The 25,173-nt window shown below is 38.0% G+C and overlaps 1 protein-coding gene across 2 annotated transcripts in view; it reads right to left on the bottom strand.

The window, feature by feature from the left end:
• The window catches only part of GLRA2 (glycine receptor alpha 2), a 128,372-nt gene that overhangs the window by 92,216 nt on the left and 10,983 nt on the right, over positions 1 to 25,173 (bottom strand). Inside the window, exons 3-4 of one of the 2 annotated variants that reach the window (XM_010209301.2) lie at positions 13,549 to 13,616; positions 5,052 to 5,275 (exon numbers count right to left, since the gene is read on the bottom strand). In XM_010209301.2, the coding sequence (XP_010207603.1) occupies positions 5,052 to 5,275; positions 13,549 to 13,616 (292 nt within the window). Of the gene's footprint in view, positions 1 to 5,051; positions 5,276 to 13,384; positions 13,453 to 13,548; positions 13,617 to 25,173 lie in introns of both variants that reach the window. The other variant, XM_010209374.2, reaches the window with a different exon arrangement.

Below are 25,173 nucleotides of genomic sequence, written 5' to 3'. Positions count from 1 at the left end.
GTTTTGTTTGCAGGATAGCTAAAAAATTTTCTATGAAAATTTTCCCATGCTGATTGAGATTCACTTCCAATGGAAAATGTCTATCTTATCAAGATCAATATTGTTCCTATAGGAACTGAGGTAATAAATATGATTATGTGAGGTCAGAGAGAGGGGTTCCTACATAGTAAACAGCCATGCCAATCATGAACACAGTCTCTGTGCTCCCTTCTCTGCTAATCTGTCACATGGAAAGACAATGCTGCTAGTAAAGTCCAAATCCTCTTAAATCTCAACATTAGATTGTAAAATAAAATTGAAACCATCAAATTAAAGCACAGGATTCACACAGAGCTGTAAAACACAGCATTTCCTACCACACTCTGAGGCTAGACTGTGCTGTGTCATGGATGACTTGCACACAATGATCTCTTAAAGTATAAGTGGAGCTTCATTGCTGGATGGCTGATAAGGTCTGTACCCCAAAACTGTTTTAGAAAACCCATGCCTGACTTTATCAAAATGTGGCAACACATTCTGTAGTAGCCACACACACACAAAGAGATGTGATCTTACTGAAAACCAAAATATTTCAGAAGAATAGTGGACTTTCTTACCTATGAATAGTCTACTGGAGAGGGACTAGTGGTGCTACTTACATATTTCCTTAATCTGCTTTGTGTTTCTTTCGCAGAGGGCAAAGAACAAAAGGACAGGAGAGACTACAGAAATCAGAAGTTGCACTCAGGAAATTGCATAATAAAAGTGTTTTAGGTTACTTCTGATGATTTACATGAAGACATGGTAACCATAACTCATAATATAACCCAAAAGGTTGCGTGGGACAGTGGAGATGTAGAGGGGAGTCAACTCAATGCTCTGTCATTAAGCATTATAGGCAGGAAGAGTTGACTTCAGAGACCCCTGAATCAGGCAGCTGGCACAGGAGACAGCAGTGCAAATAAATGTGCTGCTTTCACAAATACTTCTCCTAGGTTGCATAAGTAGAAGAGGGTTTTTGGATGTGCCCACTCATCCTGTCAGCTACATGCTACTAAACTGAGGGACTGGTAACCACCCTCAGAATTGCAATACAAATAGAGAGCAACCCAATAGCTTGAATTTTTCTGTTTCATGATTCCCTAAGAACACAGTACTGATTTCTAATAGACACTCTGCCTTTGTCCATAATAATATTTAACAATTAAAACTAGGTCAAGAGTTGAAACCACAAACAGGCTAATCATCTACCTGACATTCCTTGTAAAGTGACAAAGAAAGAAAGAAACGAAGATATTTTAAAAGACTGGAAGAAATTCTTCCTAGGTATTTCATTGCTCTTTGAACAGGAATAAGTAAAAATGTGAGAAGAAATGTAATTTGTGAATTTGCATAAATCTTCTCCCTAGAATTCAAAATGACTTTCCTGTTAAATTATACTCCTTCTGAAATCTTTGCATATTTTAAAAACATTAACTAATTTGCTTTGTAACACTTTCTGACTAAGTGCACTAACAGTATGTCTCAGAGTACAGCTCTACAACCTTACCATATTCTAGGTTTGATGTCATGGATTAATATTACAGCTGAGTTATGTCTAATTCTGCACCAAGCTCAGATGGCTGAGAGGCTCTGAAAATTTTAAAAGGAGATAGAGGCAATTAATGCAGAAAAATACCCCAATTAATGCAGAAAATACCTTAAATAAAACCATTCCACTTTATATCACTTTACTAAAATAAGCTTTTTGGCAGATGTTAATATTCTGAGCTGGCTGGCAGCCTGAAATGAGTTTGTGGGAATCAGGTAGCTCACATAGGTGGCTCGGAGAGAAAGCGAAGCCTACTGATCCAGGTGTCTGCAATGGGACAGGGAAGATACAGTCCTTGGTACTGGAATATAAAATCGTTCCAGCAGTATATACAATGCAAAATCCAGGTGTCACACAGGTGAGTGCCAGGAACAGGATTCTCAGTATCAGCTCACAGCGCTGCCACTCTTTGCAAGAGCATAAAATCCAATTCATGCAGAGATAACACAAGGATTGGGAGCAGGTGAGTCGCAGGAATCCAGGGGGTAACATTATCTAGGCCTTGGTTTTAACTTTTGTTGTTTTCATAGTGTACAAAATATACCCAATTTAAGCTAATCCTATTGAACACTGCTATAACAAACTCTCCTTGTTGACTGCCTACTGCAGAGGGCTTTAAAATAGAAGTTATATCTATTTAACTGTTTTGCAGCTCAAAGAATGCAATTGAGACTGATCTTGAGTAAAGCATAGTTTTTTGCTGAATATAACTTTGCTGTAACTGATGACTTCTTAAAATACATTCATGTCCAAGAGCTGTTTTTAATCTCTAGTGTCAATAGCACATATTTGCTGTATTGAGTAGTGCTGGATTCCCTCTGCAAGGTTCTAGTTCTCTGTGGTACACCAATGTTTAGACCAAGACCAGCTACTCAGAGACAGAGCCTCAGGCTCTATATAGCATATATAGCATGCTATCTGAGATGAAAACAAATACCAAGGTAGTTATCTGAGCATGCAGAAAATATCTAAAAATAAATTTTGATTCCTAAACTTATATGATTCATGGGTAGGTACCACAACCATCAACAACTCTAGCTTTGTTTTCTGTAATAACTCCCAGAGAAATAAATATAGATCTAGAAGTCTGCAAGCAAAAGAATCATAACTAATGATTATAAAGTAAACTGTGATGGAAATCTACATCATGTCTGCCATCACTGGTAAATGCAGGATGGCTCATCCCCACTGAGAGAAGGAAAAAGGCCCTTATGCTTATCATGGGGTGAGAAAAGTTCCAGAACAAAGCACTTCAGTGGAGGCAACATGTGGACCAGACACTCACTGGCCTTTCCATGATTTATTTGAGCACCTATATCCTACATACAGTGTCTTGTTTTAATAAAATATGGACCGCAAGATCTAGTAAAATTCTTTTCAGAAAGGGTAACATTGGTCTCTGAGAGTATTTAACAGTATAAAGCAATTACCTCCTGTGTGGCTTATTTCCCTGTATTCAGTACAGTGTCTAGGGAAGAAGAATATAACTGCCATGTAATACACACACCTTGCTTCCTACCCATTAATTACCTGGAGCAGTTAAAACTCATTTTATGCAGACAGCAGTTTATATTTAGGTGAGATTAACTTGACCTCAATTTTATTAAATTTGGAAATACGACAAAACAGCCTAAACCATTACGTCTCAGACGTGTTTGTGAAGTGCTTTAAAAATTTACAGCACAGTGAATGCTAAATGTTAAATATCATGATGTCAGGAAGTGGTACAGAAGTGAAAATGTCAGGATTATAACATTCTCAATGTACTGAAACCAATAACTAAAATATCCTTGTTTGCTCCTGCATAGCACAACTAAAAGTGACTGGCAATACACAGAATGCACCTAGCCCAGTATATAGAGAATAAATACAAGTTTTTCTAATTACTTCTGACTTAAAATTTCTGTACTCTGTAAAGTTTTCTTCACTGTAAAGTACTAAAAAATTATATGCCATGCTAGGGGTGCCAGGTAAGCCTTTGTTACTGCTCTGCGATACAAATGAGAAACAAGTTTTGCTTAGTAGTCCAGTGAAATACTGCTTACTCTGCTTTAGTTTAATTTGCACTTAGATGTGGGAATTTTACAAATGTGATATGACATCTCAAAATATTATTTTTCCCACATGCACAAATGTCAGGAAAATCATCCATCTGCATTCAGAACAGCACCCAACTGCACTGTTGTTTCCAATAAGATGGTGTCCATGTCATTCAAACAAAGAGATTCATTAATTTCTTTCCCAGGGCCAAAAAAGAAATATTTGTAATTGACAGCATGTTTATCAGTCTGCTAGTCTGGTTTCATTCTTATATCTTATTATATTTTTTTAAATGTTCAGGTAGACTAATTTCAAACCCTCCACCATAAACATTTACTCTCCATCCGGCTTAATCCAACCAAATGCTACTTGGATTTTACCAAGGAATTTTCACAAGAATTAAGTAAATGTAAAAAAGTGCCAAGTATTTATTTATTTATTTATTTGTCATCCTAAAGAACACATCTGTCCTGAACCTAGATCAATAATAATTCCTTAACTAAATGCAGATAACAAACAGAATGCCCAGTCAGAAAGAAATGCCTTCTGAACTATTGTCCCTTACAGATGAGTAAATTTGCTAAACAGCCTGTTGAACAAATACTCTCATATTTACTTTCCACAGTTCAAGAAAGGCAAAAGTTGATAAATATTCCCAGGAAATAACAAAACACAGTAATTACTCTTTTTTTTTTTTAATCAATTGCAAGAGCAATAATACAGTGTTTTGCATCTTTGACTACATATATTAAGCAATTAACAGAGCACAGCAAGCTGAATATCAAATAAGTACTACAGATTATTTGCTGCTGTTTATGCCTGTGCAATGCAATTCTTATTCTCTTCATACATCTCATTTCATCAGGTCATATCAAATCATGTTTATTAATACAGCCTAAATCCAGTCATGTGACAAACACGTCAATACACTTAGTATTAAAAAAATGTTTTCTGTAATTCCTATTATTTTTTTTTTATGAATAGACACATTCAATTACCCAGTGACTTATATGTCAAATTTGTTGCATTTCAACCATTTTTTCACTTAAGGTGTTTTTCAGCCATTCAAAATATTATTCTCCTTTACTTTTAAATTGCAGCCCACAAACTACTAAGGAGTTGATTTCCTCTCTTTTAAGAGGAGTGACTTGATTTAACGCTAATGGGAATTACTGAGGCATATACCATCAAAGTTTTAGACAGCCTCAAGTTTCCAACAAGACTAAGTACTGCTGTGCCACTTACAGACTGTTTTGCAAAAACAAGTGTAGCAAAGGAACATAGCCATTTTTCCTTTCTACCCTGCTATGTGTAAGTCTTATTTCAATTGTACACATGGCACAAGAAAAAAATACATTATATTCTGTAAGCATAGTTGTAACCACAAAAAGAGGGAGTGGGGAGAAGAAGAGATGAAGAGGAAAAAAATAACCTAGTTTACCTGATACTGTACAACACTTTTCCAGTTTTAGAAATTCTCAGCAACTTGTTGTCTGTCGTGACATCATGGAAGTTTGCTCCCTTCTCATTGGCAAAGAATAAATCTGGCTTCCAAATAGAGTCCAACATAGAGGGGTCCAAATCCAGGGAATCATCGGGATATTCACTGTAAGCCAGACGTGAGTCGTTCCACTGCTGTCTCAAAAAAATGTTCACTCTGTAGTCCTATAGAAATGTCATGTAAAAAAGGTTACTAAGCACTTACCAAAACTCGAGGGCCACTTTATCTTTCTTTATGCTCTTAGACTTACTACAGTACCAGTACTGCAGCAAGTATTCATGTTATCCTTTGAAGACGAGTTGTCGTTTGAAAATATAGTCTAAATGCTGTGTTAAACCAAACAATCACAACTCGTACATTTTCCAAATCAAAATTATTTCCGTGATGAGAAAAACGTTAACTGCAACTTCCAGTATTAAATAAAACCCTCTTTCAAATGCTATGGATTAACTCAGAGGTACTTTGAAAGTCAAACAGCATTGCAGCAAGATATATGCAATTTCAACAAGGATTCTATAAAGCTACTAATTTAAACTAATTATTTCCAATATGTTCAATTATTTCTAATTTGCTCATGAATAGTTGCTAATTCCAGTGAAGCCAGATTTGTATAGAAGTTAAATCATTACTTCTTATTTACTGTTTGTATCCATTTTCTATCTACTGTATGCTTTTCTCTCTATGTTCCTTCAGTCACTCCTCCCTCTCTGCATCTAATTAAAATTGTTCTAATTGAATTCTTCTGCTCAGTCGTCTGCTAGTCACAACTGGGAAAGGCAGCAATTACTTAGGGGTTCGTTTAGAATCAGTATTAACACTGTGTCAAAAGCTGGCTTTTAAAGAGGAGTATGAAAAGAGCTTTTAGGGTCTAAACTGTCTGGAAGGAATGGAAGGATGCTAATGCTTACTCTCCTTCTGAATTTCCAAATAGCAAATAAGACCTTCATCTCCCCCACCTTCCCCTACTATTATAGCATATTCAGCTGAAATTACTACATTTAACTTGCTTGTGAATGCTGTCTTAGAAATATGTCTACTCTTCCTCTAAAAAGAAATTATTGGATAATATTTTTATTATATTATTCAAAAGAACATGTTATCAGATAATTCTGCCAACTATACAAACCCTTTGCATTCAGGAATTGCTTTATGGTAGCCGCAACACATTAAAGTGGCAGGACTGTGCTTTTGAATTGGAAAATGTACAAGCTGGAGCAGGTTTAGTTAGGCCACTGAACTGCATAGTCTAAAGAACATATCATCCTTGAAATGTAAATAAATATTCTCACTCTAATTAGAAATGCTGCAGAAAGCAGCTTGCCCAATATGCAGACTCTGTGTGTGAGCTCCTCCAAGCTTCAGCATTTTCCACCTTTCATTCAGCAGGTTCGTGTGCTGCTGCACTGACAGAATATTTTTAATACCCAAATTGATGCAGCTTTTGAACTCAATGGAAAGATACTTTGCAATATCACTACCAGTGTGATTTTTCTTGTTTCCTTTTCATTTTCATGTTGCCATTGAGCAGATGTGAGTCAAAACAGGAATGTCTACTACTCAGAGCAAGACAAACCTGACAAAGGTCACAAGAATAACACATTTGTTAAATACACTTAGAAAAGCTAGTGTCTGTTTTTCACACACCACTATACTCTTTATGATGATGTGGTTTCATAACGTTAAAGATCAAATAGCTACTTGTAGTTCTGAGCTTATAAAATGCCATCGCATCTTGTGAGGATACACTAACCCTAAGCATACTTTCCACTATTTCTTGGTCTTACAAACTGAGAGTGGCTTATAAGTTTATATGGGACAGTTTTAGTTAGAAATCCAGGAAGGTGCTTGATTTTCATTCTGCAGAAAAGAAGGCAGAAGCTGACATCAGCAACTGCTGATAGAATAAAATTACTGCAACTACTTGTGCAACTGCTTTAAATTTTTCTTTGAAATAAGATATACAATGAAGACTATGGAAAGCAGAGGCATTTTCCCCCTCATGACATCAAAATCATAAATAAGTCAATTCAATAAATTGTTTAGACATACCTAAAAATAAATGTGCTTTCATGAACTCCAGGAGATGGTGATTTAGATAACAAAAACAGGTCTGAAAACTCCTTATTCGTAGAACTAACAATGATATATATTATACCAAAGGCACAAATAATGCTAATAGGACCACACTATCTTTTTCAATATGTACAATATTTACATCAGACATGACACTGACAAACTTAGAAATGCTTTCTCTCTGCAAGCTTTGTTGTTAGAAGCAAAACATCACTGCAACCTTTGTTTGTTTCTGATATGCTTTGCATATATATATATGTATAGATATTTTAATAAGAAATAAAAAAGGAAAAATAACATGCATAGCACAAAACTATCATTACTTTTTTTCTCCATGCTTGCTGTACAAGCAGTTGAGAGGGATGCGTGTTTACACAGTCAGACCTCATCATGTGCAGAATTTTGAATGTACTTTTCTTGTGCTAACATTGTAACTGTTTTCTGAAGAAAATTTCTCCTGAGATCAGTATCACAACATGGAGCTCAGGCAGACTACAATGTGTATTTTGCAAATTCCTGAGGGTAGAAGTGGGTGGACTGTAGTAATGTACTCCTACACGACCATGAGTACACCTGCTCCACAAATTCTTTCTGACAGCACCACTGCTCTGAATGAGGAATGTGGACCTGAAGATTCAATCTCAGTTGCAACACCAATGCCAAAGATAGCTCAGGGCAATTCACATAAACAGTCTTCCTCTGTTCTCAGGCCATAAGATCAGAGTAATTCCAACATACTGAAGGAATAGTCATCTGATTAGTTTTAGCAGAGTTATCTGGAGATTTAGGGACTCAGATAGAAACCTAGACTGAAATGGTCTTTCAGTAAATCCACGGCCACCAGATTCAATGCCTAGAGCTTCAGCAAAGCTCTGTGTGCCTTTGGTCTCAAGTACTGCTATGGCAGGAGGGTGCAGTTAAGCCCTGCGCCCTCTTCAGGACTGCCTTTTGTCTATGAACTAACACTCAATTTAGATCTTAGCCTTCCTCCCACCTTTCTCTCCAACAGCATGGGTCACCCAGGTGTTGAGTTGGATGTCTGAGGGAAATATCAGACTTAGCTTGCCTTCTATGCATAAGAGGAGCTTGCCAAAAAACCTACTCTCTCTCTCTCTCTAAGTCCTAAATATGAATGCTAACTAAAAAGTAGCAGTTTAATGACTTACTACAGGGTCATGCAACAGAAAAGCACCTGATTACTTGTGTACCTAAGTATATGTAGTGGTTTTGCCTGGGCCAGGTTTTTTGGTAGCAGAGGGGCTTCTTTAAACAAAGATGTGCCAGAAGTTTCCCCTGTAGCTGATAGGGCTAATGCCAGTCAATTCTAAGATGGACCTCACAGCTGACCTAGGCCTGGCCAGTGAGTGGTTGAGGTAATGCCTCTGAGATTAACATATTTGAGAAAGAGAAGTTGTTGCACAGTTGCTAAACTGCAGCAGCAACAGAGAGTAAGAATGTGAAAACATCTCCACAGACACCAAGGTCAGTGGAGAAGGAGGGGGAGGAGGGTGCTTAGGCCCTGAAAGAAAGACTCCCCTGTGACCTATGGTGAAGACCATGGTGAAGAGGGTTGCGCCCCTGCAGTCCATGGAGGACACCAGGAAGCAGAGATCGACTTACAGCCCATGGAAGACCCCACACCAGAGAGGATGGATGTCTGAAGGAGGCTGTAACTCCATGGGAAGCTCACCCTGGAGCCAGTTCCTGGCAGGACCTGGGAACCTGTGGAGAGAGAGGAGTCCACGCCAGAGCAGGTCTACTGTCAGGACTTGTGATCCTGTGAGGGACTCAGACTGGAGCAGTCAGTCCCAGAAGGACTGTTCTCTCAGTGGGTGACTCATGTTGGGGCAGGATGTGAGGAGCTGACCCTGTGGGAAGCCCCATGCTGGAGAAGTTTGTGAGGAGCTGTGGCCCATGGGAAGTATTCACTCTGGAGAAGCTCATGAAGGTCTGTCTCCCGTGGGGAGGGACCCCACAGTGTAGCAGTGGGAAGTGTAAGGCCTCCCCTTGAGAAAAAGCAGCAGCAAAGTCCATCTGTAATGAACTGACCACAACCTCCATCTCCCATCCCCTGTGGTGCTGAAGGGGAGGGAATTAGAGTCCTGGGAAGAGGGAGGGGTTTGGGGAAGTATTTTAAGATTCAGTTCTATTTCTCATCTTCCTGTTCTTATTGTTCCTTTAATAAATCAAACATTTTTCTCACCAAATTGAGTCTTTTTTGCCTGTGACACTGATTGCTGAGAGATCTCTCTGTTCTTATCTCGACTCACAAACTGTTATATTTCTCTCTCTCTCTCTCCCATCCAGTTTAGGAGGGGGAGTGATTTTATGATTTGGTGGACACCTTGCTAAACCGCCACTGTGTGCAAGCTGTCCCCAAAGGCTTCAGTAGAGTCCTGTGCAGTTAAAACTATACATATGAATTAATCTAACAAGCTAGTATGTAATTTTGGTTTTTCTAGAGGGAAGATAATATCATACAGCCAGCCACAGCCCAGCTCTTAAAATAAAAGAATGACAAATTTTCCTGCTAACATAAATACTCAAAACACGACTGGAGTTCAATGCATTTATCCCAACAGAGAACCTGCTGCACAGTGTCAATTATTGATTATGGGGCATAATGATAGTAGTAATGTCCTCACAGTCATTTCGGCAATTAAAAATTAGCTCATAAATGTACAAACTGCTATTCACTTCTCCTACAGCTGATAGTTGAAAAATCCTGATCATTAACAACACTAAACATCTGAATTATTTGGGACTCTGTCTGGCTTGATGTAGATTACTCATCTGTGATACTCAACTGCAGTCATGCTGTACAGTGAATTTTCTGCTGAATACTGCATGTGTGAATGCTTCCAAAAATAGATACAGAGCTTACTGGCATAACTGCTTTATTCAGCGAAGTTACTCAGGAATGGGTTTTTTTGTCTCTTCCTTTGCAAGTTAGGACTTAAATGAAAGACGAGTGAATCAATGACAAAAATTTCCAAGAATTCCATCTTGACTCTGACCTTTTTTGAAACTGATTTTATTTTGGTATAATATATATCATCTTAATATGGAAGAATATTACTTCTTTTGATGCAAAAAAGATCTATTGTGATACTGTCCCATATGTGCATTATAGTGTGGAAAGACTATATACACATGCATTTTGTTTCCCTAGATCTTTGGGAACAAAACTCCTGAAGAGTTTATGGAATTAAGCTTTTTGCAGAGAGACAGCAAAAAATCCTGGTTTATTTCTGAATAAAAAATTTTAGCTTTTACAAAAATATGCTGGGGAAAAAAGAGTTGTGCTGGCCTTTCACACAGGTATGAATTTCATCTTGGTGTCTGTCCTAATCAGAAAACAAAAACTCTTCCTGTTGTGTTATTGAGAACCTGGTTTACTGAATATATTAGGTATGGACTGTAATCCTGTTTGCCATGCTCATTTCTCCTACTGAAAGCTTCTCTAAACAAGTTTTCATCTCCCAAGTTTCCAATGAGCTGCTGCAGATCACCTAACTGATATTCTGATAATATCCTTTCAGTACATATACATGGTTTCACTAAGAGTTCCTGTCCTCTGAGACGGGAATGTCTCTATTGAATTTACAATCCAGGGTTTTAAATGAATCATTTAGTTTTATGTCAAAACCATGAAGAGCATTTTATAGGAAAAAAATGAATCCTAGGAGTCAAACAGAACCCATTATTTATCACAACGTATGCCAACATTTTTACCACATGATTACACCTATTTCAGAAAGGTAGATAGAACAGTAAATGATGTCTGCCTCTCAGAGCAGTTTTTAAACATTCTAAAAGTAGTCCCACTGGTCATTAAACAAGTGACAGATTAAGAAAATCAATGTCAAACCATTGAACAGCATCTAAGAGAAATCTTTCCACACTTTCAGCAGTATTATGAACAAAGCAAAATAAGAAAGCCAATAGTCTTTTTTTAAAAAATCTGCTTGAATGTCTGGCTGTTTTCAGCAGAATGTGTTAATGAACATTGGAAAGGTACACATTAACATATTTGATAGAAGGTAAAATGTAATGAGGGGATTTAATCAAAGCAATGAAGGAGTCTAATTAATGCAATCAGCATTAGGTCGTGCAAACATTTTCATTGAATGCCATCTTGTAAAGCCAGTGACGTGCAGGACTTTTGCTACTTAACGCTAGACTATTACCTCTACACACTAAGATCAACAGATATTGCTGGGTTTAAAAAAAAAAGCTACATTCATAGCCATCCTCTCAGAATTCTTTAAACATAGGAAATCAAATTAAGATTAAAAAAAAAAAAAGTTTGTTGATAATTATGTTACATCAAGAAATAGCATTTCCTGTCATTTATAACTTGAAGTTTAGTTTTCTTTTAAGGCATTTTTAAAATATTGTGGATACATATTCTAAAGTGTTAGCTTAACTGTTTATTTTATAGCTCTGCATGTTATAATTTGCTATTTATGTCAGAGTATTTCCCACATTATTTAAGAAAGTAACCTGTCCTAACAATATATTGACATTTATCTCTAGAAAACATTAAAGACTGATTTTTAAAATAAAAATATTTAAGAGCAGAAGATTTGTGTTCCTACGTTCCTTGGGTACCGCTTTCTAAAATGATGGCATGAATTACCATATAATTTAAATGAAGTGAGCTAAATATGTGCTCTCCCTTCATATTGTAAGAATTGTAGGAATTTTTAGTTAATAAAAATGCTTTAAAAAAATAGTTCTTTGGAATACCTTACGTCCTTTTGTGAGTTGCAAGTTCATTTTTAGTTATCAAGAACTCAGTCATACAAAGTAGGATGCAAAGTAGGTTTTTGGCTCTTGCTTCACAAAATACAGAAACACCTGGACCCTGTGTAGGAATCCCTGGAAAACAAGAGTCAAGAAGCTACATTGCAATTATTTAAAAAATGTCCACAGCTGTTCATAGTGTCCTGAGGCAATGAAGACAGTTAAGAACTCTTGCAAAATTTGAATGAAGGTGAGAGCACCCATTTTTAGTTTATTTTGTGTCATCAGTGACTCAAAGAGTTCAAATTCAAGCTGGAATCTGTCATTAGAGACTTTCTACAATGGGTTTAAGTCACTTCTTGTATATGAGCACCTGGTAATTATTATGGGTTTGTCACATAATTATAAGAAAGTCATAAAAATTATCTCTGGGCTAAACACAGTAGTAAGGTGTATGCATGCTTGAATAAACAACTGATCTTTTTTTGTTCATTTTTTGAAAAAATTAAAAACCTCAGTATATTCTAAAATGGAGTCAGAAAAAAGTTTTTCCTTGCAAATAATGAAAAGAAAAAAAGAAAATTGGCTTCTAGGCTAAAAAAAGTTGGACTAAAATTTTAATTTCCATTGATTTCATCTTGAAATAAAAAAATGAACTGTTTATTTCTATATATATGAAAATGAAATCTGATTTTTTTCATTTTGGTCTTTTTTTTTTTTACGTAGAGCATTCTTTGAATTCGGTCAAAATATACATTTCAGTTAGCTTAGAGCCCATAATTTACTAGCATCAATTTAACCCTCAAAATATTCAAGTATCCGTATAGCTATATGTTTTAGTCCTTTGACTCAACAGTGAATGCATAACTATGCATTCACTTCAGTTACTGATGTGTCTGCAATTCACAGATTTAGCTAAGTTAAACCAGACCGTTCTGGTAGCTCTGTCAGCATGGTCTACAGCAGCAGATATTTCAGCATGTGGTGTAAGACCCACTCAAAATATGGAGTACTTGGCAGGAAGCTTCATAGCTGAGCTCCAGACATTCCTCTGTATCTTTGGTGCTAATAAAATATGAGAAAGGTGGTTTTTACACACCTATATTTGTTGCCATCACAGTCACTACTGGCTATGGTGCAATCACTACACATGTACATTTAGACTTGGTAGTTGAGTTTTTTATATATCTCTTTATATAGCTATATATATTAACACTGTGCTGATGCCTCTGCATGAGAGGATCAAAAGACATGGGTGAGTAAAAAAGGCTATATTCATACCTATCTTCTCAGAAACCTTTGTGCTAATTTTATGTTTATTTTACTTTAATTTAGGCAGTAGATTTTTAGTAGCTTAATAACTTGGTAACCGTCCCCATGTCCTGAGCATCTCTATTCTACATCACATCCCACTCCTTCACAAGATGGCTTCAATGACCAGTCCCACTCACCATTGTAGTTTCTGCTATTGAACCAAAGCTGTTGATAAATATGTTGCAGGTAACATTTACAGGAGGACCTGCAAGTTGAACAATAAATAGAAAGATTGACAGGTTGTGTTCATGACATATATTAAGTATTGTTGTTCTCTTGCCATTGGCATCATAGCACTTACCATTGTGGTTTCTGTGACTGATCCAAAACTGTTGATAAAAATATTGCAAGTAACGTTTACTGGAGGACCTGTGGAATGCAATAAAAATGTTGCAATATACATTGAAACAAAAGTATAGATCCCTCAGCCTCCGTACAATCTGGTACAGATGTGGCTGAAAACAAGTAGAAAGTGAGTTTTCTCAAACAGATCACGTAAATATCAATCAAAAGAAAAACATCATCAGCACTAATTTAATTAACCTAGTTTCATTGGATGTTGTTTTATAAATACACAGAACTACATCCTTGTATTTAAGGATTTATGAGAAGTGTTGAGTGAGAATATGAATGTAGCAGCTTTTTCTTTATCCACAGTATCAGCACAGAATATGCTCTAGCATCATACTTAAAATATTCTCTCTCCACCTATTTCACTCTATACCCAAAAGTTTGCCACCGAAATTTCCAGCAAGGGCCATTTTTCAAATTGACTTCAGTCCACTGAAAATGGACTTAGACAAGCAGCTCTTTTTGCACCTGATCTGGAGATGTTTGTTTTGCTATAAACAATTTTTTTTTTGGCAATATCTGTTCTGGCTTGACATAGCTCTAGTTAAAGAGCTGTTTGTAATCTTTTCCCTACCACCTCCTTTCCTCCTATTCAGCAGTCACTGACATGTAACAGAATGAATGCTGACTTCATATTTAATTAGTTGTCTATTAGCCTCCTAGGGTTTTTTAGGTGTGATGAAATAAATAGGGCTTCTCAACTGAATCAGAAAAGATTAAAGCTAAATGCCTGAATTTCAATGACACAAAAGTTGATACAAGCATTGAGTATCAAATTCTTTCTTCTCTCTTTTCTCATTATTTTCAATCACATCATCTTCATTATATTGAAAAATTTTATTGGTACATAGAATATAAATATCTACATTTAGTTATACATTTAGATCCAAAGTTGCTTTACAAAGATGGAAACATTTATATTTTCTCTTTTGAAAAATGGAAGGACAAAGTAACATGCCCAGTCTATGAAGATGAGGTTCTTCTCCCTCTCTGGGCTCCCCAACTCAAGAGGGACAGAGAACTTCTGGACAGAGTCCAGCGCAGGGCCACCAAGATGATCAGGGGAATGGAACATCTTTCATACAAGGAAAGGCTGTGGGAACTGGGGCTGTTTAGTCTGGAGAAAGAAGACTGAGGGATGATCTTATTAACATTTATAAATATCTAAAGAGTGAGTGTCAGGAGGTTGGGACATCTTTTTTTTCTATAGTAGCTAGTAACAGGACAAGGGGTAATGGGATGAAGCTGGAACACAGAGAGTTCCACTTAAACATAAAAAAAGCTATTTCACTGTGAGGGTGACGGAGCAGTGGCACAGGCTGCCCAGAGGGGTTGTGGAGTCTCCTTCCTTGGAGGTCTTCAAGACCTGCCTTGACATGTTCCTATGTGACCTTATCTAGGTGACCCTCCTTCTGCAGGGGGCTGGACTAGATGATCTCTAAAGGTCCCTTCCAACCCCTACCATTCTATGATTCTATGTTGTGAGAGACAGTGCCAAAAGCCTTGCTATTGTTGAGATTAACAACATTCACTGCTTTCCTATCATCCACAAAGCCAGTCAAGTCAATGTAGGAGGCTATTAGCACCGTCAGGAATTATTTCACCTTCATAAATCCATATGTACTATATCCAGTCATCTTCTTGTCCTTCAAATCTGGAAATGGTTTCAAGGAGAATTTGCTCCAGACTTTGAGGTAAGGTTGGCCAAGCTGTAGTTTCTGGATCCTCTTCCATGTCCTCCTTAAAGATAGGAGTAGCATCTTTTTTCCCATGATGAGAAATCTCCTCCAGTCACCATGACATTTCAAAGATAATTAGGAAAGGCCTCACAATGCCATTAGCCATTAGCTCTGATTCTTCTCTGTTGAGCTCTGTTTGATGTGGACTTTCCCATAGGTCTCAGAGAAAAGGGATTCCTGAGGACTAGTCTTATCAGTGAATACCAGGGTAAAGGAGGTATTGATTGCCTTGGCATTTTTCCATGTTCTTTGTCAACTTTTCTTTAATCTCATCATTTTGTCTTGCAAAAGCTGCCATGTCTGAGCACCACAGCTTTCAATTCCTGAGTGTCAATAGAACCTAGTAAACATGCCTACCTATCTTAGTAAAACATAGTTACCTATGTTGGGAAATATGCTACTACATCACAGACAGTAGATCAGATTTACACTAAGGAGGTAGATGCTAGAGTACTGTATCTTACAACAAAGCAAATACCTCTCTCTATTTGTCTAGTCAGAATGTCTTGTCTTCTGCTTGTGGATATGCAATAGTACTCAGTAAACCCAGTAAAAAAGAAGAGATCAGATCTGTGACCATCTGAGGAATCTGAATATACATAAGTCTATGGGTCATGATGAGATGCATCCCAGAATCCTGAGGGAACTCAGATATAGTTACCAAGCCACTGTCTATGATATTTGAAAAGTCATGTCAGCCAGATGAAATCCCCGATGACTGGAAGAAGGGAAAAATTGTGCCCATTTTTAAAAAGAGGATGCTGGGAACTACAGATCTATCAGCCTTACCTCTATGCCTGGGAAGATCATAGAACAAACCCTCCTAGAAGATATGCTAAGGCACATGGAGGACAGGGAGATGATTTCAGTACTTAATGGGAGCTTATAAGAAAGATAGGGACAGCCTTTTTCATATAGCCTATTGTGTCAGCACAAGGGGGAATGGCTTTGAATTAAAAGGTGGTAGATTTAGCCTAGATATAAGGAAAAAAATGTTTTACACTAGAACAATTTGTCCAGATAGGTGGCAGATGCCCCATCCCTGGAAACATTCAAGGTCAGATTGGATGGGGCTCTGAGCAAGCTGATCCAGTTGAAGAAGTCCCTTGCTTATTGCAGGGGGCTTAGACTAGATGACCTCTAAAGGTTCTTTCCAAAGTGAACTATTCTATGATTACGATTCTATGCTTCTATAAACCTAGATATTGACAGTAAAACCGGTTATGTTCTCTTTACCCTTAGTTTTCTGGAAAAAATCTTATTCATGAGACATCACCAATTCCATTATTTTGTCATTATTTATATTTTTTTATAAACATCAAAAGTGTAATGCAAATTCTGCAATCAAATGAGCACAGAAGATACTTATCAGAGGATCTTAAAAACTAACATTTGGGCATATAACTTACAGATTCTAAGCTAAACATCTAACTTTCTCCTAAAGTCAATTGACTAGTGCCAGGGTTTTTAAAAGTGCATGGGAAACATGCACAGATGAAGCAGGTAAGAAAAAGATGACTGGGTGCTGAGGTTTGCAATGATTTTATAATTTATTAAATTATTTCTTTCTACTAATGATTATTCCAGTGGGGAAGGAGTGTATATGTGTTTTATATCTAAAGGAAGAAGCACACTTTCAAGAAGGCATACAACTTGACTTTCTCCAATGAAACATTTCACACACTCCATCAATAAGATTTTTAAAATCTAATTAAATCGGTAGACTTCTGTGAAGTATAGCCAAGGTTTGGAAACACAATCTAAAACTCTTCAAAGGAAATAGAAACATTTAATTTGACTTTACTTGAATCTAAAAAAAAGTTGACATTACCTCTAAAACATTAAGCAAAGTATACTTAATATAGAAACCCTTTTTTCTTGCCTAGTTTTACTTTTGTCACCTCTAATGCAAGAAAGTAACAGTCCAGGTGCCTTTCAGGTACACTTGAGATAAAGTGATTTTCCAGTCGTGAGGAAAATGTCTGTTTCTTGAAAGAACTCGGGTGAAAAGAAGCTCAAACCCCAAACAGATAACTAATGCTCGAATCCACCAGAAAGTAGATATCTGATACTCTGTCAATCAGCTAAGATATCCCTTCTGTTCCCTGCAACTACTATTCCCCTGTTTCCTCAGAGAATCTGCTGCTACTGCCATTTGATGGGACTCTCCAATACACTGCCTTCTTGAAAAGCCATGACATTATTATTTCTCATACACCTCTTGTGACTTTGGGGAACTTAATACTCATGGAAAATCTGCAGCACTCATCTGCTTACCTTACCCACAAGAAACTTAAATGTACTGAATATTCCCCTGAATTTCATCTAGCCCATTGTGTCATAGATCATGTATCAAAAGTGGCTGCAACCTTTTTGCCATGTTACTAGAGAATGAATCCTTTCGTTGTCAGCTACTAGTGGTGAGGAATTCATCCCAATGTGGGGTAATGCCATGTTGAGTGAGGAGTGATGAAATATGTATGCAGAGCTCTATCTAGCTGCTAACTGCAGCTTTTGCTGAATAGTCTCCAGTATTGATAACACACAGCCCAAAAGCTTCCTTCATTTGGTAGATTCTTGAGAAGATTTACTAGCACTCTTACCCTGGAGATCTTCCTAACTACAACTAACCACATCTGTACTTTCACTTCCATCCCAACTCTGCCTTTAGGGTGTATAGTTTCCAGGTTGAACCTGGTAGCTTTTTTCTCTTCATACTAATTTCAGCCACATAGCTAAAATGCCCATAATGGGAATATTATAGTCATAGAAGAGATTTAAATTGGTATCTGTGCACTTGCCATTTTTTTTAATATGTGTATTTATTAAGGGATTTTATAAGCCAAACTAAAATACAGTACACACACACAGAGAAGTGTGGGCAAAGTAGAGAAATGTGGAAACAAAAGTGAGAGATAATGAGGCAGAACCACCTCATGGAACGGCAGTTAAAATAGTGGTAAAATATTTACTAATCTGTGCAGAATATTCTCTCTCTCTCTCTGTACATAGTATTTTTTGTCAACCTTCTTACTTTGGCCTATGTAGCAACGGAAAGAGTTTTTTCTCACCATCTTGGATGGTTTATTTTTTTCCATATAAAGGCGAGAAATGTGAGTTGAATTGTTCTTTCTCCTTTACTACAGAGAGAATGATAAAAATCAGTCCTGACTGAGTGTTGGTATAGAGCAGAGATCCAGGAACAGGATCAAGGGACAAAGTGAGGAGGCAGTAATCCCACCGGGAACTGAGCATCCTTGTCTCTGTAGAGCAGGGATTTTATGTCTGAGCTCAAACAAGGAGGTGACCAAAATGTGTATGAGAGCAGAAAAAAGACTCATGTGCTCACCTGAACACTGGTAACACAGATTGCATGACAGCAGTAGAGGCTAGTGGAGCTTGTTGAAGGTGGTTTATTGTCAGTTCTGGAGACAGAGTTTTTGTAACTCTTTCTCCTTAACCAAACAAAACAGTCTCCAACATCCAGCACTCCTAAAACTAATTCTGAGCTAATCCCTATGGAGGGATCTGTTTCTGCAGCTGCAGTACTACAGGTACCTGAATTACCACTTCAAGAGCTTGCAAATGCATCTCTTCTTGGCCCTGTAGGCACATCCCTGTAAGGCAGACAGCAGGGCTGGAACACTTCAATTCTCCATGGTTATTTGATAGGAGCAAGTTGTTTATCATCCTAGCCTCCTCCCTGTCCAGAGTACAGCAGGAACAGTAAGGACAGAAGTGCTTTCAAAGACAACTCAGCCTGTTGAGGTATGATGGATATTGGGCTATGGAGAGAAAGGAAGCTTTGATTCACTGTAAAATATTCCTCTGAATCACAGGGATCCTGCAGAAGCAGTGGGGTTTTCACACTTGTTTTCAAGGATCTATATAATGCATAGTCCAAACCCCTATGAGAAAATCCACAATTTAACAATTTTAAGATTCTAGTAAGAAAGCAGGAGGTACATCACAGGTAGTCTTTATTGCAAGTACCTAGGTAAGCCTTCTCTTTCCCTAGCATTCTGCCTTTGGGCAAAACCAATGCTTTCCTCAGTTGAAACATCCTCATCTCATTAGAGTGTTAAAAGCAAAGGAAATGTATCAGTCTCAGGAGGCAAAATTAATGACATCAGGACAACACAGTTACTCTAAGGCTTACAAATCAAGATGCCATTTCTTGGTGGGGAGAGATGCCTTTCATTTATGACATTGTCATTCTATAAGATTTCTGTGGAGTGCCTAGTGGACTCCCAAAGTATAATCATGCCCAGTAAACAGAAAACTCCCCATTCTTTAGAAGTATTCGTATACAACAGAAATTATTATGCTTATGCCACTTTTATTGTTCATTGATGACAATTCTACCAAAAAAGCAAACAGACAAACAAAAAATCCAAACGTAAAGAAAAATATCCAACAAAACAGAAGGGCAGAAATCTCAGGAACCTTCTAAATATAGCAATTGTATGATACTGTACTCTGACACAATTTACTGGAAAAATAAATAAATAGAGACAAAATTATTATTCTCTTCCTCAAGCTAAACCAAACATCCTCTGAAAGTTCATTGTATCATACAGCAACTTAGCTTGCTGAGAATGCCAGATCTCCTCTTGGGAACATGGCAGTAGTTTTGGGTATTCACTGTTGTATTCTGTGTTATCAAGATATATTTATGACCAACATAAGCCACAAAGGCACAGAGCCAGAGCAAGACGTGCAAAGACATTTAGGTGTCTAAATCTTTTTTAGTACTCTTGTTCCTACAGATATCACTGAGACTAAATACTATCAAGTATCTGAGCAATACATGTGAGTAACAATTCTTATGGCAATGGTATTTACAGACTGGAGGAGACACAACATGTCCTTCCCAAAGCAGGCAAGGGATAGAGGCAGTGCTGAAAGGAATCAGCAGGAAGGCATTACAGATTGAAGAAAGCACAATTTTTCCCTAGTTCCAGCTGCTTACTTCCAGAGGCATACAAGCAGATAGAAACAAACACACATAAACAAAATGGCATCAAGAGATCTCTTACATCTACATTTAAGCTGCTTCCCTTTACTTGGTTTACCTGAGAGAACATGTGAGCAAAAATACAGCCTTGTGACATGACCTGGATATAAAAAGGGCATGTGACACTATAAAATTGAAAGTTCTTCTTCAGTAAAATACCTCTGAGGCCTCACAAGACAAATACTCCAGTGATTGTCAGATCCAGGTGATTACAGAATGAGTCACACAAAGAAAATGTGTCTGGAGTAAGTACAGATAAAGCCATCTATATATATACCTTGACGTAGTCTGAGGTCAGACAGTGAGTAATCAATTTCTGAAGTGCTATGTGAGTTTTTAGCTGTGGGACTATTGCTGACTGTAACGGGAGTCATGCTGGTAAAATCCTATCAACATTTCACAGAAGGAGAATCCCTGCTAAGATGCACCTTTTTGTGCCTTAAAGTACTTGTGAAAATTGTTGGATTGGCATGTTTCACATTCAGTGAATGTCTTTGTCCACAGATCCAGCTCTGGTAGAGGAAGGTAAGTTTCACACTACAGAATCTCTTCAGTTCTGCATTTGGTATTACAGGATAGTCCATACCATGTGTTCATTCTTCCCTAACTCTTTCTGCTGAGGCTGATAACAGGAACGTATATTACTGTCAGCTCTGAGGTGCAGTGGGATATTTCCACAGAGGTTATCTAATAGACATTGCACATGAACAATTTTCCAGCATTATTTTATTTCACTCCAGAAACCAGGAGCTCAGAAATGAAAAGCCCTTTAAACACTTGACATGCTCCTGATTTACCCAGCTAGTCTACAAAGACTATCTAGCCATAGCAGTCACAATGGATTGTATAAATGCACTACAGCTGGTTTTCACAAAGGCAGTCTGAGGGCTGATACCAACGTGGTCATGGCAGGCTGATATTCACTGGAGGCCATTAACCTCAGGCATTATAGCTTGTGCTGATCTCTGTGTCATCTTGGTGTGGCACAGAGCACCTCCAAGCAAATTACTTGAAAGCTAAGATATTTCTACACAAGCCTCAGTCATAGTTGTGACTGAGTGCAGCCAGTCCCAGATCTAAAGCCTTCCATGTACAAATGAGTCTGTGGAAATAAATCTTTAAAAAAGTGAATCAGAAAACCAGAAACTTCCCACTGGAACTACAAACCTACAGTGAAAAGTTACATAAGTACTTTTGTCAGCATTGAAAATATTAAAAAATGCTTTAATTCTTCATATGTCCATCAAATTATTATTTTTTTCTCTGAGCTCTCTATTTTTATTTCAAATCTTTCCATTCCAAGTCATGGCAAGCACCTCACTGCAGAACATCTCCTTCTGAAATCTTTCTTCCTCCAATGCAACACAGCAATGGGTGATATTTGGGGAAATGTAATTGTTTGCCTTTCTTACAACATGAAAAGACTCAGGCACCTACTTCTTTACTTACCACATAACAGCACTCACTGAAGTGAGCAAATGGAAAGGCAGAAACTCTCAGCCTTACTGGGAGCAGGTAGTGGAAATGCTCCTCGTATCTGATTCTGAGAAATTGCTGAGTTGCTTTACATTAATCAAGACAGAACTCTTCACTACTGATTGGCATGTGAACCACATAATGTGTGCAGAGACCTGGGACACTCCTAAACGTGGTTAAATAAAAGATAGTATTACATCTCTAGTTATGAAATCTGTACTCCAGCACAGGGTCAGCCAAACTCCTCCTGGGTAATCTTATTTTTAATAATGTTTTATGAAGTCAGGGTAGCCAACTCATCTAAGAGACTGCATGGAACCACAAGATAAAAAATATTTGCTGAGAAGAGAAGGCAGGAGGGAAAATCTACTTAATGAAAAAGGAATATTAATAATAGTATTAAAATGTTGTCAACTAGTCTAGGTTTCTGTTTTCAGTCAGAATGAACTGCTTCATTCTGCTCAGTGTATTCATCACAAAACATTTATTTTAAAACACTCAATTGGTGCTTTGTTCCTTTCTCTCAGAATATTTCTTGCGTTGTTCCAGCTCTGGGGTTCTGATATTGTGCTGCAGAAATTAATGGAAGCTCAGTTAGAAGTGTCAATAGGCACAGTCTCAAACACAGGGCTTGGTCAATACCTCTCTTTTTGGCCACAAAGAGGTCTCAGAATTGATTTTAACTCCTTCTTCTGATGAGCCTCAGATATTTGCTTTATTCCACAACTCCACCAGCTTTTCCTTTAATATTTCCATAATGTTCCTTGCTTTACTGTCAGAAGGCATATGCAGGACTTGAAGAAAAATAGAAGTAACTGACATTACTGAGCAGACATTGATTTATGGCTGCTAGGGAATTACAAACCAAATGATACATGGGACACAGATGAACAATGGGATTTAGACAAATGGGGTGGCTCAGGCATAGGGACAAACGACAACAGAAATAGTCAAGGGCTGGTATAGATAGCAATCTGCAACTGGTCAGAGAGACACAGACCCATATATTCACCACATCTAGTACAAAAAAAAAAAAACAACTTTCCTTTAATTTTCAAAGTTTTCCCATTTTTAGCTCCGTATAGTTCAACTAATTTCCATACAATCTGTGTAGAATATTTCTTTGAAATTAATTCCTCCCTCCTGACTCAGCTTCAATGCTCCCATCAGTTTATCTGTTGCATGTTTAGCTCAGCCTCTTATCCCTCCCTTTCACATATATCCCCTCCCTTTGAGAACCTCCTATGTAGTCTCTCACATACTGAATACCAAAAAGGTTCTGTTTTTTAAATGCAAGGCATTTGAAGGCACTTCTTGGGTGTCTTTCACTGGCATTTTTTTCATATGTCAGTTCTTCCTAAAATAAATGACTGTAAGAATGGCAGAGGGAATAAGAATTCTTCATCAGTCTAGAAAATAAACATCTTCTAAACTGACTGGATTACTTTTTTATCAATACCAAAGAAGCTCTGAGATGCAGGATGCTCACTGCGTTGAAGTGAGGAGCCTCACATGGCTTTTACATAGCCTCAGCACTCCTCTGACATCAAGTGTGTTGCAGGGTCAGGGCATCCAGTCTTTTTCTGGTTTCACAGAACCACAGAATCATGGGGGTTGGAAGGGAATTCTAGAGATCATCCAGTCCAAAACCCTGTTAAAGCAGCTTCACCTAGATCAGGTCACACAAGAATGCATTCAGATGGGTTTGGAAAACCTCCAGAGAAGGAGACTCCACACCCTCCCTGGGCAGCCTGTGCCAGGGCTCCCTCACCCTCATAGGAAGGAAGTTTTTCCTCATGTTCAAGTGGAAGTTCCTGTGTTCCAGATTGTGCACATTACCCCTTGTCCTGTCACTGGGAACTCGTCCCATCCTCTCAACATCTGCCCTTTAGGTATTTATAACTGTTAATAAGCTCTTCTTTCAATCTTCTCTTGTAAATAGCTCGTGGTCTCACAACCTTTCCTTATAAAACAGATGCTCCCATCTCCTGATCATCTTGGTGCTCTTCCACTGGACTCTCTCCAGAAGTTCCCTGTCTCTCTTGAGCTGAGGAGCCCAGAACTGGACACAGGACTCTAGAGGAGACCTCACCAGAGCAGAGTAGAGGGGGAGAAGAATCTCCCTGGACCTGCTGGCCACACTCTTCTTGATGCATCCCAGGATGCCATTGGCCTTACTGATCACAAAGGCACATTGCTGGCTCATGTTTAATTTGTTTTCAACCAGAACTCTCAGGTCCCTCTCCACAAAGGGTCTCTCCAGAAATCCAACCTCCAGTCTCTACTGGTGCATGAGGTTGTTCCTCCTTAGGTGCAGGACTCTGCACTTGTCCTTGTTGAACCTCACGAGGTTCCTCTCTGGCTAACCCTCAAGCCGGTCAAGATCCCACTGAATGGCAGCACAGCCTTCTGGGGAATCAGCCAGTCCTCCCAGTTTGGTGTTATTAGGGAACTTGCCGAGGGTATATTCTGTCCCCTCATCCCGGTCGTTGATGAAGATGTTGAACAAGACTGGACCCAGAACCAACCCCTGTGGAACCCCACTAGCCACAGGCCTCCAACTCATCACTGTTGATCACTACCAGTAGAAATGTTGAGTAGGAGTCTTCTACAAAGTCAACTAAATAAGACAATATCCACACTAAGGAGCTCTTTGACTTGAATCTGTCCTTATTTATGTGTGACTTTGACAAACTGATTTTTAAATTTCATTTAAGAAAAAAAAAGGATTTATAATCTGATTTTAACAGATTGTGTGTGCATTACCTCAAGTGCTTACTATACTTCAGAAGTGTGAAAAATACAAAATTCTCACCAGTATGGCACCAAAGAGCTGGAAAATTATTCTCAAAAATACAGAGCCAACCTTTTTTTTTAGAATGACTTTTAGAATCAGACTGACCAACATTTTTTGACACCTCAGACTGCTCCATCTGATGGAATATCACTGAAAAGAAAAATGGATGCATTCCAAAACTCTTATGTGCAGTGGCCGCATCTTCATTTTGGTTTGTCATAGGGGAGAGTATGTGCATGTGTCTATGCACAGGCAAGAGGCTACATTCACATTTGGCAAAAAGAGATTTTACATACACTTGTGGTTTGGCCCTGTGCATGTAATTTGCATGCAATTCTTCAACAACTGTTTTAAATTTCAGTGTAAGAGTTTATAGCAACATTCCAATGAAAGCATTTGTATTTTATTTGTTATTTAGGACTAATTGTTTATCAGACATAGCAAATAGGAAAAGAAGAAAGAAGAATCCTGATAAGACAGTTTTAGAGCCTAAGACAAAGACAGAAAGACAGCACATATTGGGAATGCAGTCATTACAGGCAGACT

Source organism: Colius striatus, chromosome 1, assembly GCF_028858725.1.
Source record: "Colius striatus isolate bColStr4 chromosome 1, bColStr4.1.hap1, whole genome shotgun sequence".
Lineage (NCBI taxonomy): Eukaryota > Metazoa > Chordata > Aves > Coliiformes > Coliidae > Colius > Colius striatus.
This window is presented reverse-complemented; position numbering and strand designations above follow the sequence as displayed.